The sequence below is a fragment of the Tricharina praecox genome (assembly GCF_024521635.1).
Source record: "Tricharina praecox strain CBS 144465 chromosome Unknown BZA05scaffold_16, whole genome shotgun sequence".
Classification (NCBI taxonomy): domain Eukaryota; kingdom Fungi; phylum Ascomycota; class Pezizomycetes; order Pezizales; family Pyronemataceae; genus Tricharina; species Tricharina praecox.
The window spans coordinates 254,876-270,514 of NW_026250418.1; the positions used below are offsets into that span (position 1 = coordinate 254,876).

Sequence of the window (15,639 nt, forward strand, 5' to 3'; positions counted from 1 at the left end):
AAGAACGCAGGGGAAAAACGCTATTCCGAATTATCAAAAAGAGAAGGAAAAAAAAAGAAAGAAAAAAGAAAAAAAAACAACACACTAAATGCCATACAATTCCCATCATCATTCCCTTATCATCCCTTATTCCATTCAAAGTGTAGAAAGTAACTATCAAGGCAAGAGTAAGGTAAGGTAACACGCCGAAGAAAAAGAACGAAGAAAAAAAACGCAAGGAAAAAAGTATTCAATCATTTTCCAATGTAGATGGATAGGATAGGATCACCTTCATCCATCCACCAATACAATAAATCTGATCGAGTACTACTGCTGCTGCTGTAGCACAGCCATCTTCATCCTCTCACTGCGAGTAGCGTCCGTGCTTGACCAAGTGCTATTCGGTCTGTGCAGGTGCACCACCGCCCTCTCCGCCCTCTCCGAACCGTCCCCCACGCTTGCCACCGCCACCGCCACGACCACCACGACCAACACCTCTCTCGAAGCCTTGGCCTCGCGGCTTCCCTCCCCTGCCGCCGCCGAAGCCGCCACGCCTGTAGCCGGGACCTGAGTTGTCGCTCTCGCTAGTGTTACCTCCTATGGCTTGGCCTCTGCTCCACTTGCTCGAGTCGATGCCTCCGCCGCGGCTGACGCGGTGCTCCGGGTGTCCCCGTCGATTGGGGCCCATGTCCAGGGGCTTGAAGTGAACCCTGGTGTCATCTCGGTCGAAGTTGCGGGTGGTAAGTTCTTTGGGAAGCTTGTTGAGGATCTCACGTGCCTGCTCATCCGTCTCGGTGTATAACAAGTGGTACAACCCCCCGGTCTTGCTGGTCTTCTCCTGAATATCGACAATGTACTTGCGGACGTCTTCCGAGATCAGTTCCTTGACGGCAGTGACTGTCGCAGCGTTCTGAACGTGGAGGCCGTACTTGCTCCTGTAATTCGGTCCCTCGGCAACCGGGGTAGCTGGGTTCGAAGAATGGCCAGTCGAGGGGACCAACGGCTCGCGTGTGTCTTCCTCCTGAGCTCCGTTGCTGTTCCCGGGTTTCTGCTCCTCCGGCGATGATGGCTCCGGGGCGGCGGCGGGAGTGGGGGCCCTATTGGCCACAGCAGGGGCCGGACGGGGGGTCGCAGGCTTCACTGCCGGAACAGCGGGCTCGATTCTTGGAGATGGGCCTGTGGGCGGCGGGGGCGAGGTCCTGGCGGGATTCGACACGTTCTTCCTCGGGCCCAACGGAACAGCCGGGGCGATTGGCGTCTGTGCGGTTGGAGCAGGTGGGGGTGCAACCGGCTGCGATGGCGGAAGAGCCTGCTGGTAACCGGGGTGCGGGATCTTGCCTCCTCTGTGAGAGAAGTTGAATCCTTGAGCCTTCATCTCCGTACCGATCCTACCACCCTCGATTTCCAAAATGAGCCAGCCAAAGGCGGCATCAGCCAAGTTAAAGTTCCACATGTTCTTGAAAGCCGATTCGTCCACCTGGCCAGCTCCGGGGGCATTGCTAGCGGATGGACCACCGAAGGGGTTGCCACCGTTAGCGCTAGTCGGCATCTTTTCGATAAACGCTAACGCATTCTCAAGAAGTCGTTGCTGCCGCGCGCTCTGCTCGACGGCTGGTTGAACCTCTCCCTTAACGGTTTCCCAGACATCATTGAACGAGGCTTTCGACGACGCAAGCTTGCCGCGGTAGTAGTCGAGACTGGGGTTGACGCTGAACTCGTTGTAGGAGCTTCCGTAACGGAAATGGAGACCTGCAGAGATCGAGAAATCCGCTTTCAGGGTTACGGAGAGCTGGTTGAGCAAGCCTTCCCTCGCCGGGGAATTGTGGGTGATGAAGATTCTGGTTTCCGCGGGATCGTAGACGCGAGTCGCAGTGTCGATGAGATCTCCCATCTGCAGGAGGGTGGTCCACATAGTTCCTTGGCCACCGGCGATTGTAGTCTTTCCCTCACCATTGTCAAATAGTTTGTGCATGACAACAGCACCACCGAGACCCAGTAACCGAAGCTTGACTCCACCGACATCTAGAAGGCGCGAAGAAGCCTCGTCGATGATGTGAAGGTTTGGAACCTTGTATTCGCCGGAACGGAATCTCTCCAGAACACGGACATCCTCGCACGCACCCCACACGGTGTAGACAGGGACATCGAGGGAGTAAGTTCCGTTCAGGAACAGAGGTAGCTCGGACAGCGCATGTGGTACCTGCTGGACGAGTGACTTGATATTCTGGGGTCCGGGAGCCTGGACCTGTTTCTTGAGCGAATCCTCGAGGAGGGGTGAGTACTGAACCACATGGCGCAGGGTCCTGTTTTACGAAAACGGCAGGTGTCAGCTAGCTGTTCTGTTCCGGTGTGGTTTTTTTTTCTTTTTCCGACAAGCGCGAAAAATAGCTGGCAAGCACGGGCGGGGAGAAAACAAACTTGTCAGCGATCCTCTCGAGAGAGCTGTCGTCGTAGAATCCGAAATCACCGGTGTGGATGATGTAGTCGGCATTCGCCTTCTTGGCCAGCTCGTTCAGAGTTCGGAGATGACCTGGAGAAGAATTCCGGGTCAGTACGATCGCCACCATTTCCACAGGCTACCGGCCGAACACACGACACGACATGGGGTGCCGTGTGTGTGGGATGGAGGAAGCGAACAAACCTCTAACATCAGCGACACATAGGACTCTAGCACCGCTCTTCTCGATTATCTTCGTGTTTGGAGGGAGGCCAGCAACACCGAGGGGCTGTGGCATTCCGGTGACGGATCCATTTGGCAGATATTGCTGATGAACACTGCCGAACTGGGGCGGGGTGCGATGCTGCGGTGGTAACTGTGAGGTGGCAGAAAGGTCAGTTCGAACGACTCCATCGGTCGGCCGCGATGGACGGAGCTAGAGGGGGAGCAGAGGAAGGGCAGGAAGTGGAGGAGGAGGAGAAGAAGGCATAATATTGAATGACAGGTGTGAGGTGATGATGGAAGACTGCCTGACTGGGTGGGGGGAGGGGGGTTGCAGCGGAAGGTACAGGAACTTACAGTAGTCATCTGGCTGTGGTGGGATGTGTATTAAAGTGTTACGGGGAACAACAGAGTAAGAAGGAGAAGTCGCGCGTGGATCAGGCTGCTTCGGGTGACCCAAGGCGGTGTGTAGATTCGTGCTTTGGTGGAGGAGTTGTGGAAAGTAGAGGTGGTGGTGGAGGTGGTAGGGCGTAAGGTGGGAGGATGAGGTGGAGGGTTTCGGTGGTTGTTGTTGTTGGTGTTGGGGTGGTGAAAGCGGTGGACTCTGGAGGGGGCTTGAAAACTGGCGATTGACGACGAGGCGCGCTGAACGATGGGAAGGACGGGGAAGCGAAGCACTTACTGTAAAGTAGGATGCGGCTACTAACTACTGCTAACTACTCTACATATCGCACAACGCATTCGGGAGTGTACGACCACCACTCTCCACGTAGGTAGGGCAAAGAATGACCAGCTAAGAAAATCTCAAGGCTTAAGAAGAACCTAAAACAAGAGGAACTTCTTGCAGACGAGAGTCTATAGCTTTTGCGGACTCGTTCACTCGAGAACACTCGGCTCGGAGACCCGGTCCAACAGGAGAAAGCAAGTGAGTCGAGCTGTCTGAATCTCCTCTTTGCTTTTCACCGTGTCCACGGCATTCCAGCCCTTCAGGAATGTCTTCGCACAGTGAGCTCTCGTATCACGAGTGCGGACTTACCACGGGACCAACCCGAGCACAATAAAGCAAACAAATTTTCCGTTTTTAATATCGCTTAATCCGACCCTGCGTCACCTCATAGTATAAGGGTTCTATGGTCTGTATATCACTCGATGCTCCTTGCTTTGGCGGGAGTGATCTGCGATGTGCAAATTCGTAGACTTGATCGATGATAGATATAGGAAACCGCTATGGTAAACAGGCTTCTTGGCTCGTGAGGTATGTACATCGTACCAGCAATACTCATACAAGTAATACTCATACAAGTAATACCCGTGGGGGGATTTGGAGTGGAAGTCTGACGTGAGATTCCACGTTGCACGGCACGGCACCATTTCTACTTCTTCTCCAGCCCCAACTCCACAATCTCCGCCTGACCCATAACCCAGACCTTCCCGCCATTCTTCCCCTCCTTCGTTTGTCTCCCGGTCCAGACATCCTCCTCCAGGGCGGCCCTCACCGCCGCACGGGCAATGGTGCCCGCATCCTGCGCCCAACAGTTCTTCATAGCGGGACTCAACCAACCCATAAAGTTGGCAACCGAATGCAGCGGCTGCTCAAGGGTCCTCTTGCTCTCCCTCTCGCCGACGATCAATCCCGGGCGGAGGAGCACACATTTTTCGAATCCCAGCGCCGACACCTCGTCCTCGAGCTCCCCCTTCATCGCGGCGTAGCCGACCATGCTCTGCGCATGCGCCCCACCGCTTGAGATCAGCACGTACGTTGTCACGCCGGCGGCCTTGGCCGCCTTCGCCACCGCAAGGTTCAGGTCGAAGTCGACCTTTCTGCGGGCTTCGGCGGAGCCGGCGGCCGCGAGCGTGGTGCCGAGGCCCGAGAAGAGGATGTGGCTGGAGGTCGAGGAGAGGATCCCAGGTAGCTCGGAGGCCCACGTTTCGTTGGAGGGGGAGACGGTGGTGCGGAGTTTGTTGGAGGGATCGGCGATGGGTTGCGGAGGCGAGCGCCGGAGGAGTGTGGCGACGGTGCTGATTTGAGGGTGCGCGAGGAGCTGCGAGAGGATGTGCGAGCCCTGTGATCGTCAGTTCAACTGCTCTGTGCGCCGAAGCTGGAGCTCCATACCACCAGCCCGGTGCTCCCGACTACGGCGGCGGAGGTTGCGGTCATTGCTTTGTGGTTGTTGGGTAAGTTGGAGACGGAATAGCTCCGAAGTTGGAAGGCTATGTGACGAAGTCTTGCTTCTTATCGCTGTGGGTTTCCCGGGGCGGGGCTATCCCTTTGGTCGTTTCCACGGCCCCGAGCTACGGCACCAGCGGTGGGGGGATGGGTGGGTGGAGGCGACTAGTGTGTAAGTTATTATGTCAGGCGATGTCAAGTGGTATGGTGAGGCGACTGTGCGGCTGACTAAGGGATCCTTCGCCGCCGCCGCACCACCTATGCCAGCACCACAAGCCAGCCTTCTTCAGCCGGCTGATGGGCTGTTACTTGCTAGTAATCAAATTCGGACTACCTCCAGTGTCCCCCACTTGCCCCCCGTTGCCGTGAAATATTTTTGACGAGGGAAGGGATATACGCAATATCCGTTCTAGAGTCCAGCGTGGGACTCCGAGGTCAGGGTACGGTATTGACTACTGACGAGACGTCGACTTATTGGTTTGATTGCCGTTGTCACAACGTAGGATATAGTAGTCGCGGTTCCGCTCAAACGCCTGGCAAATATTTCTAGAGACATGAGACATCGGTTTAAATCTTACCTCGGATTGATGGCTTCCACGGACTTTAACTAGTCATTCGGGTCGTTGATTATTCGTATCATACAGTGCAGGACAAGCGGGGATATTCAATTAAGCAGCAAACGTACTGAAGTGCCGTTACGATATCAGTAAGATCTAGGCATATAAATCGCCCAAGTCACGGCCATCAGTACACTTACATACACGTAAGAAGTGTGCAAGTGCTGGGGTGATGAAGGGCATGGGATAGACACATCACACGCCATCACTCAGCCAAACAAATAGGAAGTCCTTGAATAGAAACACAAAGATCACCTAGGGGTCAACAATACAAGGATGGGCTCGTATCTGGCCTCTTGATATACTGGCCTACCTTGGCACGATGAGCGCGCGCATCGGTGGATGCACGAAATTGAAGTACGGTATCAGCACGTTGGACGGATCCGTGGTTCGCGATACTCCCACACTCAGCCATGATCATAACTCCTCTAGGGCAATCGACCGTTCGTCCCTCATCATTCCTCGCCCCATTCTTTCCCGTAGATATGAATCAAAACTTCTCCGGATCCTACGCAATAAACGGCCGTTGATAAGCTACGCCACCCGTCTGCCTATCTAGTCTCACTTCTTGCACCTGTTTGTGCACTTTCCTGCGACCCTGCGGCCCTGCGGCATTTTCGACGCCACATCAAACACTCGAACATTCGAGAAAACCACAGAAGCAAACAAACTAGTGAGAACGGAGATTAGCCACCGAGAGTAACCTCCTCTTTCAAAATCCAAGCTTTTGATTTCCAGACATGCGTTTCTAGGGTGGGGGGGCACACGCGGGCAATAGGGCTGGGAAGGTTGATGTTATCCGCATGAATCTGGGACAAGGCTGGGTAACCTCGTAACATGGTTGAACTGCTGCAGCCCTTGGATATGTGCTCGATGGATGGATGAACGGGTATGTAGCCATGATGGTTGGACATGGCCGGTCGGCCGTTAATAGCGACATTGATCGGGCATGTACTTCAGCTCCGGAATCGGTTCTTTCGCCGTAGAGAAAAGAATTGATATCATTCCGCATTCCCGCATCGCACATCGAGCACCCCCCTCGCTCAATCTCACTGGCCTAGAGGTCCGCGACCAAAGTCTTCCGTCCATCCTCGATCGCCTTGCGTGCCTTCCCCTTGTTGGCCTCGGGCTCCACGTCGGCCGCGGCGTCCTATATACATTAGGATCTTCAACTCCACACACACACACACACCGCAACAGATTCACTTACAAGTTGTCCTTCTAGCACCTCCACGGCAGCAAGCAACTTCTCCCTAAGCGCAGGGACAACGCCCTTTGTCTCCTCGACGACTTTGGTCTATTCGTCGTGAATGTCAGCCCTCCGTCACCCCTTCCACCACGTATCCGTCGATCCATCCATCTGTATGCATACCTGCTGTTTGATGGCGTACTCATCGCTCTCTCCGTCGGCCTCCATCTTTGCCAACCGGTTCTTCTCGAGGACGAGCTCTTTGTGGTACATAGACTCTTCCTTTATTAACCGCATGACCGCGGAGGTTTTGATCGCGAGGGCGGTAGGGGGTGCCATTTTTTCTGCTGTGTAGTGAAATGCGTGGTGGTGGTGGTGGTGGTGGGGATGAGCTTGTGGTGGTGGTGGAGTTGGATAGAGGGGTGGCGACGAGCTGGGGTAAGTTGGTTTGCTACTGGGTAGGAGCTAGTTAGCAGTCGGGCAGTCGGGCAGTCTATCTATGCTAGCACGTGTTGGGTCGTCACGCGTTTTTTGGCTTTTTGCCCTGCGCTAATGGGAGCTGTGGGGAAACGCGAATATAAACGCGAAAGTATCGCTGTTAACCTTCACCACTTCTAATTGCTCTACCTGTGTGCGAATCACGATAAAGTTTCGTGGTTGGTTTAAATACAACTCACCAGAAGGAGCCCATCAGAGCTCCTTCCCGTCGAGCTAAGCTCCAACCCCCACGAAGCCGGTTCTCCGTCTCGTGACTCGTCGGCCGGATATGCACAGTCTCCCGGGACTCATTTCTCCCGAGTCTCCGGGTGGGGGTAGAGCACGGTGTCAGCCTTCAGGACGATACAATTTCGGGCCTCAGTGGGCGAGAGCGGTCATTGCGTCTCGTTTAGAAGCTGTTAGAGCTGCTTCTAGGGCTGAAATTGTTTCTGGAAGCAGTGGAGCTGCTGTTGTGGAGGAGACTGGGGAGCTCAGGGGGCGCTTGGTCGAATAACGGTGCTGTCGGCCGGTCAGCCAGACGGCCGTTGAGGATACGGTCTAACAGTCCGGTCCGATGAGCTACACTCCTGATCAGTACCTCCAGGCAAAGAATCAGGAATCGAATACCTATGGAACAAACTAGGTGGGTAAATCAGCCTGCTCGTGAACCAGTGCTAAGCATTGTCGGAGAATTGTGGATCGGGAACTTCGCTCGCTTCTCACGAGATATGGACGTTAAGGGTCTCGTGTTGGTGGGTGCATAACTGTGCACGTGGAGAGGTCCATCGCTGTGTCATTCAAAGGTCGTCTGGTGATGGTAGCTGCGAATCCGTGATCGAGATGAGGAGGAAAGGCGACGGCGCTTTCTAGTGTTTGTGGGGAGGTTGAAAGAGAGTGAGTTGCAGCTTTTAATAGAAACATGCAGCCAGCAGTTAGCTGCGATGCCACAGTCAGTAGCTATTCTACATCAGACAAAGATCATCGTGAATCGTGAATATTGGGGAATGTCATCGAGAAGAAGTGGGATGTGAATTTGGTCATATTTTGAGAGTACGAACGCAGAGTCTGGACAGGAAAATGAGTTTTAAAGGACATCGTCAGGTCTCACAGCTATTTGGCTATACCAGCCGTTGTTTACTCTACCTGGGGCTCCGGAGTCCGGATAATAGAGGTATCGTCATGCTTCAGTAACAGTACCGTAGCTGAGTACCTACCCAATTCTCCAAGATACCCTACCAATACCATCATCATCATCAACATCCCTCCTCCCTGCTTCTCCGCTCCTCCTTTACTTTCCCATATCCCTCGTTACCCCTGTGCCTGAATGACCCTTCCGTCTTCTTCTTCACCCATCTGTCCTTACTATCGCATCCCCCACAAATCTTGCATACCGCTGCCGCTATTCCACCGGCGCATCGAATAGCTTCCCCAAGAGCTGTCACCGGTGGCATCAACTCATCTTCCTGCCGTGTCCATCGTTCTGCACTCCCTTGTCCTGTCCTGTCAGTCTCGCCGACATCGACGCTGCTAGCCCATCGTTGGCTCGCATAGGTATATATTCATCTGCATCTACGCGCCACACTCCCACGCACTGCTGCCCCTTGTTATCAGCTCCCCCGCCTTGCCACTTTTCGCTGTTGCGGCGGCAGTACGTCCGTAGCGGTGGTTCACACCTATCCGTCCCTCCCTCGTCCCACCACCAACCACCGAGGACACACAACACCTCAACAAACAACCCCCTCAGTCTACGTACCCATCAATAGAATAGAGTGACAACTACTCCGAACTCTCATTCTCCTTCACTGCCTGGTCTTTGTGGTCTACCACATAAAAATACCTTCCTGGACCCCTCACGAACAACTCAAAAATAGAGCCAACCTCCCTTCGAGTTCAGTTCCACCCTACATACAACAAACCCCTCTAAAAACGTCATCAGATGATCCGAACCCGGAGAAATTTGGCCTGATTCCACCGACCTCCCTCGACCCCCCGAGCGGCCGTATCCAGCCAGACAAGAGAGACGCACCTCGCCCTGCCCTGCTTGGAGACTGACCTTGCCGCAAGAAGATTTACATACCACTTACCTACTTGCTGTGCCTTACTTTGTCAAGAACACAAACTCCACTTGCATCTGCATCTGTCCCGGCATAACATCCCCATCCACCAGTCTCTCTTTCCCACCACATACCACCACATACCACCGCTATTGCTGTCTACTACCATCCGCCGTTCGCCTTTCGATATTCCGCGATCAATCTACCGCGCATCTTCCGTACCTCCTCCGGATCTCAATGAAGGTGTGTGTGATACCCCCACCCCCGCCATCCCCGCCCTCGTCTTGAAAGGAACTGCAAAGGGTCGAAGCAAAGATGAAGGCGGTTTCATCTGCTTGCATAGATCCTAGTTCCGTGGTACGACGCTGGGTCGCATCACCGCGGTAACTGACATTCGAAACGACGATTCCACAAACAAACAAACAACGGACGCTGACGTAGTGAACAATCTAATCGTAGGCAGCACCGCGGCCACGCGACACTAGAGGCTTCTCACACAGCCCCGGCTCACGGTTATCGATCGACCCAAATCACCATGTTACCGAGGCGATCGGGGATATGTACGGCGACTACGAAACAGAGGATAGGGGCAGTCGATACAGCTTCGTTTCGTCGGCTCCCGGTGGCGGTGGCAACAGCGAGCCATCTCGAGCGGTGAAGCGGCAATCCACACTCTCGGTTCCGGGGTTGCACGGTAGAGGTCTTGGTGGGGGTAGTGGCGGTCTTGGTGGGGGCTTCGGAGGTGCGGGTGGAGGGGTACCAAGTAACAGCCAAGGCTCGTCAACAACTCCACCATCCTCGGTCAGATCCGCGAGTCCTTCGCCAGGCGAGGCTGTTTACCCCCTCAATGACATCGATTACGAATCCGATCCCGTCGCGGTAGCTCAGGAGATTAGTAACCTTCAGGCGCTACGGAGAATGTCGATGGACGTTTCGTCTGCGGCGGATCCGGACCTGCCGTCGTTCAACAGTTTCGTGCCTTCGACGCCCCCCGACGATGGGGATCCCGGGAGCATCTTCTGGGTTCCCGCACGGCTACACCCCGAACTCGCGCCGCAGGAGTTCAGTGCTTTCTTGGAAGCGAAGAAGAACGAGATACGAAGGCCACAAAGCGCAGGAGGAGGTGGAGGCTCGTTGTCTCCGGACGGGGCGCATTCCGGGGGTCCAAGCTTGAGGCGAAAGAAGTCTATGCTTTCGCGTCAGATCGATGCGGACTCGGCAAGAAACTACCGCGACGGCGCTGATCGGCTAGAAAAGCGAAAGTCACTCCTCACCGACGGAAATGCGGCGCCGGCGATTCAATTGGACGACCTCATGAAGGACCCAGAAGCTCTGATGCACCGGCTCAGCGCGGATTCGAGACGGAGAACCGAAGAAGGTAGGGGAATGAGACATCTCTCGGATGCCCTCCTCCCACTATGTAGCTTTACTAAGAAGTTCCAGGTGACCAAGCCGACGATCCGATAATATTCGCTCCCAAAGTGGGGCTTAAACGGTCGACGGCCACACACTACCGTCGGGGCAGTACGAGAAGAGACCGGGTGGGATCGAAGCGCGGGGGCAAGATTGCGGAAACAGACACTGAGGATTACGGACCCGACGCACCCCGCGGATTTAAGCTGGACCGAGCGTCGACAGAACCTGTCATCCGAGGGCCCTCATCTAGGGAGATTGACGAACCAAAGCAACGACAAGGCCGCAGGTCACCGCCAGATTCGACAAGTCCATCCACGTCGTTCGATGATTTGATGTCCAAGACAGTGCCAGTAGGAACAGCTTCGTCCACCCCCGGTGCAACACAGGAGAAGCACAAATCTGCCCCTGCTAAGGCCAGGCGCTCAAGCTCTCCGAGAGGGACAGCGCGGGGTACAAGATCTAGCGAACCGGTACCACCTGTTCCAAAAATCGTCGAGACTCCGCCCCCGCCCTCTACTCTGCCGATAATCGAGCTTCCCGAACGACACTCTTCGTTCGAGCCGCCCAACTCCTCCGGATCTCAGAAGAAGCCACGTCCGCCCGTTACCAACCGTCTGTCGGATTCGGCGATCGATACTAGCCCCTCAGCGGGTAAAGCAGCAGACCATATGACAGTTCCGGATGCAAAGGGAGACAAGCGGGATAGGAAACGGCCGGAATCGTCGGGCAGCACCACGGGCAAGGACCGGAAAACAAGCTGGGGGTGGCTTCTCGGCGATTCGGACAAAGCCAAAGAGAGGGAAGAAGCGAAGGAGCGGGAACGAGAGGAGAGGCTCAAGGCTAAGAAGGAAAAGCGACCAAAATCCGCCGACAAGTCCTCGGAAAAGTACGACAATACCCGTCTGGACGTCTTGCAGAAATCCATCGAGCTCGGGAATACCGGGAAAGTGGTCGCTGCCGATCCCGTCGTACCTGCGGCCATCCTCGTCGTTGAACCTCCCAGCAGAACAGACTCGAGAGAATCGAGGAAATCACGTGGCGAGGATAAGAAGGAGAAAGAGAAAGACTCGGGATTCTTGTCCTTCTTCGGAGGCTCAAAGAAGAAATCTGGCAGTGAGCACCAGACTGACGATAAGAAGAGCGGAAGCGGCGGTCGCTCGCGTGGCACATCTCCCGACCCCGCCACCGAATCACGGCCCAAATTTTACTACACCCGCTTCCCCATCCATATTGAACGCGCAATCTACCGTCTCTCGCACCTAAAACTTGCCAACCCACGCCGTCCACTCCACCAACAGGTGCTCCTGAGTAATTTTATGTACTCGTACCTGGCACTCGTACAGCAGACGCAGCCGCATTTGATCCAGCAGCAGCAGGCAAGCTCTTCGCAGCAGCAGAAGCAGCAAGCTGCCGAACAGCAGAGGCTACAGGAGCAGCAACGGTGGCAGCAACGGCAGGAAGAGGAGGCCAGGTTGCAGCAACAACAACAGCGGCAACATCATGATGATGTAGGCACTCGTCTTGTATAATAATAACGACGTAACTAACCGATTAGGGCGCGAGAGATTCGGATGGGTATGTTGATGACTCCCAGGGTTACGATGAGTACTCCGACGACGAAACTCAAGTTAGCGGTAATCACGACGACTACTACGAAAACGATCGAGATGGTGGTGGTGGTGGCAATACATATTACGATCAACAGCAGCATCAGCAGCAACAGCACCAGCAGCAGCAGCAACAGCACCAGCAGCAGCAGCAACAGCACCAGCAGCAGCAGCAACAGCACCAGCAGCAGCAGCAACAGCACCAGCACCAGCAGCAACAGCACCAGCAGCAGCAACAACAGCAACAGGATGAACGAGACGACATGTGGTAGGCCGCGGGGCGGAGGAGTGTACACATTAGCATAGCGAATAGGCCTTTTTCAGTTTCTTTTTTCTTTTTTTTCAGTCTCTTTTTACCGGGTAGTTTGGGATCTTAGGTTTTCTTGTTCTGTTGACGGGCGGGCAGGCGGAGTTTAGTTTGATATTTCTTTGATGCGGTCCACAGTGGAATTAGGGGAAAATAGGGAATCACAAATGCTGAGAATCTTCATCATACAAGGTCGCTTAGCTCAGTTGGTTAGAGCGTGGTGCTAATATCGAAAGATGTATACGCCAAGGTCACAGGTTCGACCCCTGTAGTGATCATTTTGTCTCTGTCCGCGGCCTCTGTCGTGCTCGCGGGCCTTGTTTTTGTTTGATCATCAATTGCATTCGACTTGGCTCGTGGCCGTGTGAAGCTAGATGAGAAAAGGTAGAATGAAGCGAGTGAGCGGTGGTGATGCATTATTGCCCACCCCGAGTGCCGTGCCATGGTTAACGAATGAACCGCCGTGATACCTATTCCCAACCAGCCTCCAAGATCCCATGCAACCAGAACTCCTTACCAGGCCCATCCCACATCCTACCATACATCCTCTTACCTTCTACTCCCCTCCTCCCATCCAGCCTAATTTCCCCCAGCACCCAACTACTTCCCCACCTCGACCGCTCTCTTATACGGTAGATGCGGCGGTGCGGTGGACGGCTGCACAGGATCGATACTCCCCTCCCCCGTCCCTCCCGGCAGTCCCTACGTCGCATCAGAATCCAGCTCATCCAAATCTCCACAAGCCGCAAACTCCACCACCGCCCTATTTTCTCCGCAGCCCTCGCCGGTGAGGCTCCCGCGCCCAGCGTCAGGAGCCTCTCCAAGCTCCCCACCATCCTGTGCGGCGGAGCGAATCATCATAGGAGTCGCGTTTGTCTTTGAAGGTGTCGGGTGGGTGCGTGGAGACGTCGTGGTATGTAAGAATTGAGGTGGTGCGGAAGGGTGGTGATGGTTGAAGGGGTCAAAATGAATGGTCGGTGTAAGGCTGAAGCCACCCCGCCAACTGCAAAAACACGGCTGCGCTGCAGCCCTGCGGCGGTCTGCCAGCGCCTATTTACGGCCTTGCGGCTCGCTGCCGCTGGTGAATGGTGACTGGTCCCAGGGCAAAATGATCACTACAGGGGTCGAACCTGTGACCTTGGCGTTGCATAGAAGATCTATTAGCACCACGCTCTAACCAACTGAGCTAAGCGACCGCTGATTAGTAGATGGAGCCATGTGTGCTTATGGAGTTAGGAAATGTTGGTGTTGAGGTCAAGATGGTAGATTTGTATCTACCGGCTGCAAAAGTGGTGTGTTGTTGTGTGAATGGGATAAGTGGGTGGTATGGAGGGGTGAAAGCATGGAAGCTTGGAGTTCCGGAGAGAGCTCGAAAGCTTGGAACCTATCAGTCGTCCCCACAACTGACATCTCCAATCACCTCACAACACCCACCTCGTCCTTTACCCTTCCTCCCGATTTAGCCTCCTCTTCGACCTCAAATTCAGAACGAGCTATGGAGGGTACGGGATCCACACAAAGTTCCTTCTCTTCTCCGCTTTTACTTTTTTGCACATCGTGTGTCCTATGTCAGAGTGCACCGATCGACTTGTGCGGGGAGTCTGGCCTATCCTCAATCAGCATGTTGTAGGAGGCCCAGTCCTGAATCGCAGTTCATCGAAAGGAGGTTGGAGCTGGTGACACTGCCACTGTGTCTACGGTGGATGAGACAGGCAAGGCGAATAGCACCATCCAGACGTCCTCGTCGGAATGGGCCGAGTGATTACTGGTGCACACGGCACTGGAAAATGCTATAAATAACAATTCAAACGAAGAATCCGGCACTGGGAGAGGATGTTGCAGGACTTAAAGAGGAGAACATAGCACTGAAGTCCGAAGTCGAGGTGCTCAATCGGAAAATCCAACAACTGACGAATCAAACCAATCATTATCGATCTACGAGGATGTTCTTTCTTTTAACATACAAGCGAGAAAAATGCGTGTGGATACAGTGGAAGGCATGATTATGCTCCTGAATTATGAACCTATAGGTGACGCACTCGCAGACGCTGAGCTTTATGCCAACAATGAAAGGAAGGATGATCATGTATACGAGGAGTTTTATGGTCTCCGTTGGGCAAGAGTTCTACGGCTACATGAGTCGGTATCTGCTTGGCACACTTATCACTCGTCATCTAACATCAGATCATGCCAAGACAGAGGTCATACTAAGTGCACACTTGCAACATCTAGTACTCATGGTCACCCCCGTTCCCCACCCAGGCTAACCGAGTCGTTTATGTTTAGCCTTAACATAGCTCTCTACATAGCGCCGTATTCTACCCAGTATATACATCTTGGATTTAAACCGTCTGGACCCAAACTGTGCTTTCTGAGCTCTCGTGCAAGTACCAAAGTTAGCGGGTTTTGTGGTCAAAAATTTCCCTTTATGTAGAGAGGTGGCTTGCCTGTGGAATTGGCCTACCTGTCGAACCTGCGCAGACGCTAACCAATCATCCATAAACTCCTCTCCTAAAGTCTGAGCGGGTTCGACAGGCAGGCCAATTCCACAGGCAAGCCACCTCTCTAAGTGTACGATACGACTCCCCACACACGTATCGTATATTCACAGATTATCACTCGACTATAATTTATAATTCTAGATTTATCTGTATGTATACTTCGCTCCACCACGGCCACAGTTTAGCCAACGGGAGTTACTCGGGTTCCATGTTTTGAACCTATGCAAGCCCGGTTTCACAAATAAACTTGGACAGAAAGGAAGATGTTGGGGCGGGTATGTGTGCCACACAAAGACAGCTTGAATGGCCTTGAAGCCGTGAACTCGTATGCCACGGCAAGTTAGTAGCGGACGTGTGTGTAAACTTGGCTGCCAACACAACACGCAACGGGTGCCGTCTTCTGCCTGATCCCGTGCCTGCTCTAATGGTGTGCGCTGGTGTGGCGTCCTCCATCAGAACCAAGAAGGTGCCTGTCCAGGATATCCCCTCTAACATGCTTCGCATCGATCTTTAGTGAACAGGCCAGGAAACTAGTTCGCTAATTGGGCGGTTTGATGAATGTGCCAGAAAATCAGAGAATACGGTCACAGAGAAAATGGAGAAGAATGACTGCGCAGCTCAACTTCGTGGTGCAAGCAACGCCCCAAGCGTTGACCTCCCCCACGC

General features: G+C 54.0%; 4 protein-coding genes and 2 non-coding genes across 6 annotated transcripts; 2 read left to right on the forward strand and 4 right to left on the reverse strand.

The window, feature by feature from the left end:
• Nucleotides 1-376: 376 nt before the first annotated feature.
• On the reverse strand, nucleotides 377-2,714 carry BZA05DRAFT_426050 (uncharacterized protein; the record flags this gene model as incomplete). Its single annotated transcript, XM_051485989.1, has 4 exons — nucleotides 377-1,237; nucleotides 1,268-2,282; nucleotides 2,398-2,509; nucleotides 2,621-2,714. The coding sequence occupies 4 exons, from the start codon at nucleotides 2,712-2,714 to the stop codon at nucleotides 377-379; spliced, it is 2,082 nt and encodes a 693-aa protein (XP_051338392.1).
• A 1,024-nt stretch (nucleotides 2,715-3,738) lies between these two features.
• Nucleotides 3,739-5,078, reverse strand: BZA05DRAFT_401398 (uncharacterized protein). The gene is made up of 2 exons (XM_051483983.1): nucleotides 4,752-5,078; nucleotides 3,739-4,701 (listed from the first exon to the last, which is right to left on the reverse strand). The coding sequence occupies exons 1-2, from the start codon at nucleotides 4,794-4,796 to the stop codon at nucleotides 4,012-4,014; spliced, it is 735 nt and encodes a 244-aa protein (XP_051338393.1). The 5' UTR covers nucleotides 4,797-5,078; the 3' UTR covers nucleotides 3,739-4,011.
• A 1,152-nt stretch (nucleotides 5,079-6,230) lies between these two features.
• On the reverse strand, nucleotides 6,231-7,102 carry BZA05DRAFT_75777 (tubulin binding cofactor A-domain-containing protein). The gene is made up of 3 exons (XM_051488609.1): nucleotides 6,795-7,102; nucleotides 6,633-6,719; nucleotides 6,231-6,572 (listed from the first exon to the last, which is right to left on the reverse strand). Exons 1-3 carry the CDS (start codon nucleotides 6,948-6,950, stop codon nucleotides 6,480-6,482), a joined length of 336 nt encoding a protein of 111 aa, XP_051338394.1. The 5' UTR covers nucleotides 6,951-7,102; the 3' UTR covers nucleotides 6,231-6,479.
• Nucleotides 7,103-9,396: 2,294 nt separating this feature from the next.
• Nucleotides 9,397-12,719, forward strand: BZA05DRAFT_354816 (putative telomere silencing protein Zds1). Its single transcript, XM_051481369.1, has 3 exons — nucleotides 9,397-10,520; nucleotides 10,586-12,066; nucleotides 12,114-12,719. Exons 1-3 carry the CDS (start codon nucleotides 9,701-9,703, stop codon nucleotides 12,435-12,437), a joined length of 2,625 nt encoding a protein of 874 aa, XP_051338395.1. The 5' UTR covers nucleotides 9,397-9,700; the 3' UTR covers nucleotides 12,438-12,719.
• On the forward strand, nucleotides 12,664-12,750 carry BZA05DRAFT_t210. The gene has a single exon. It is a non-coding gene; the product is annotated as a tRNA-Ile (tRNA).
• Nucleotides 12,751-13,581: 831 nt separating this feature from the next.
• Nucleotides 13,582-13,668, reverse strand: BZA05DRAFT_t214. The gene has a single exon. It is a non-coding gene; the product is annotated as a tRNA-Ile (tRNA).
• Between the last annotated feature and the right edge of the window lie 1,971 nt (nucleotides 13,669-15,639).

Excerpts from the sequence above, each read along its gene's own strand:
- BZA05DRAFT_401398 (XM_051483983.1), bottom strand. The coding sequence starts at position 4,796 with ATGACCGCAACCTCCGCCGCCGTAGTCGGGAGCACCGGGCTGGTG. Across the intron at positions 4,702-4,751 it reads TCGGGAGCACCGGGCTGGTG|GGCTCGCACATCCTCTCGCA; the intron begins GTATGGAGCTCC and ends TGACGATCACAG.
- BZA05DRAFT_75777 (XM_051488609.1), bottom strand. The coding sequence starts at position 6,950 with ATGGCACCCCCTACCGCCCTCGCGATCAAAACCTCCGCGGTCATGCGG. Across the intron at positions 6,720-6,794 it reads AGTACGCCATCAAACAGCAG|ACCAAAGTCGTCGAGGAGAC; the intron begins GTATGCATACAG and ends CACGACGAATAG. Across the intron at positions 6,573-6,632 it reads AGGTGCTAGAAGGACAACTT|GACGCCGCGGCCGACGTGGA; the intron begins GTAAGTGAATCT and ends TAATGTATATAG.
- BZA05DRAFT_354816 (XM_051481369.1), top strand. The coding sequence starts at position 9,701 with ATGTACGGCGACTACGAAACAGAGGATAGGGGCAGTCGATACAGCTTC. Across the intron at positions 10,521-10,585 it reads GAGACGGAGAACCGAAGAAG|GTGACCAAGCCGACGATCCG; the intron begins GTAGGGGAATGA and ends AAGAAGTTCCAG. Across the intron at positions 12,067-12,113 it reads AGCGGCAACATCATGATGAT|GGCGCGAGAGATTCGGATGG; the intron begins GTAGGCACTCGT and ends CTAACCGATTAG.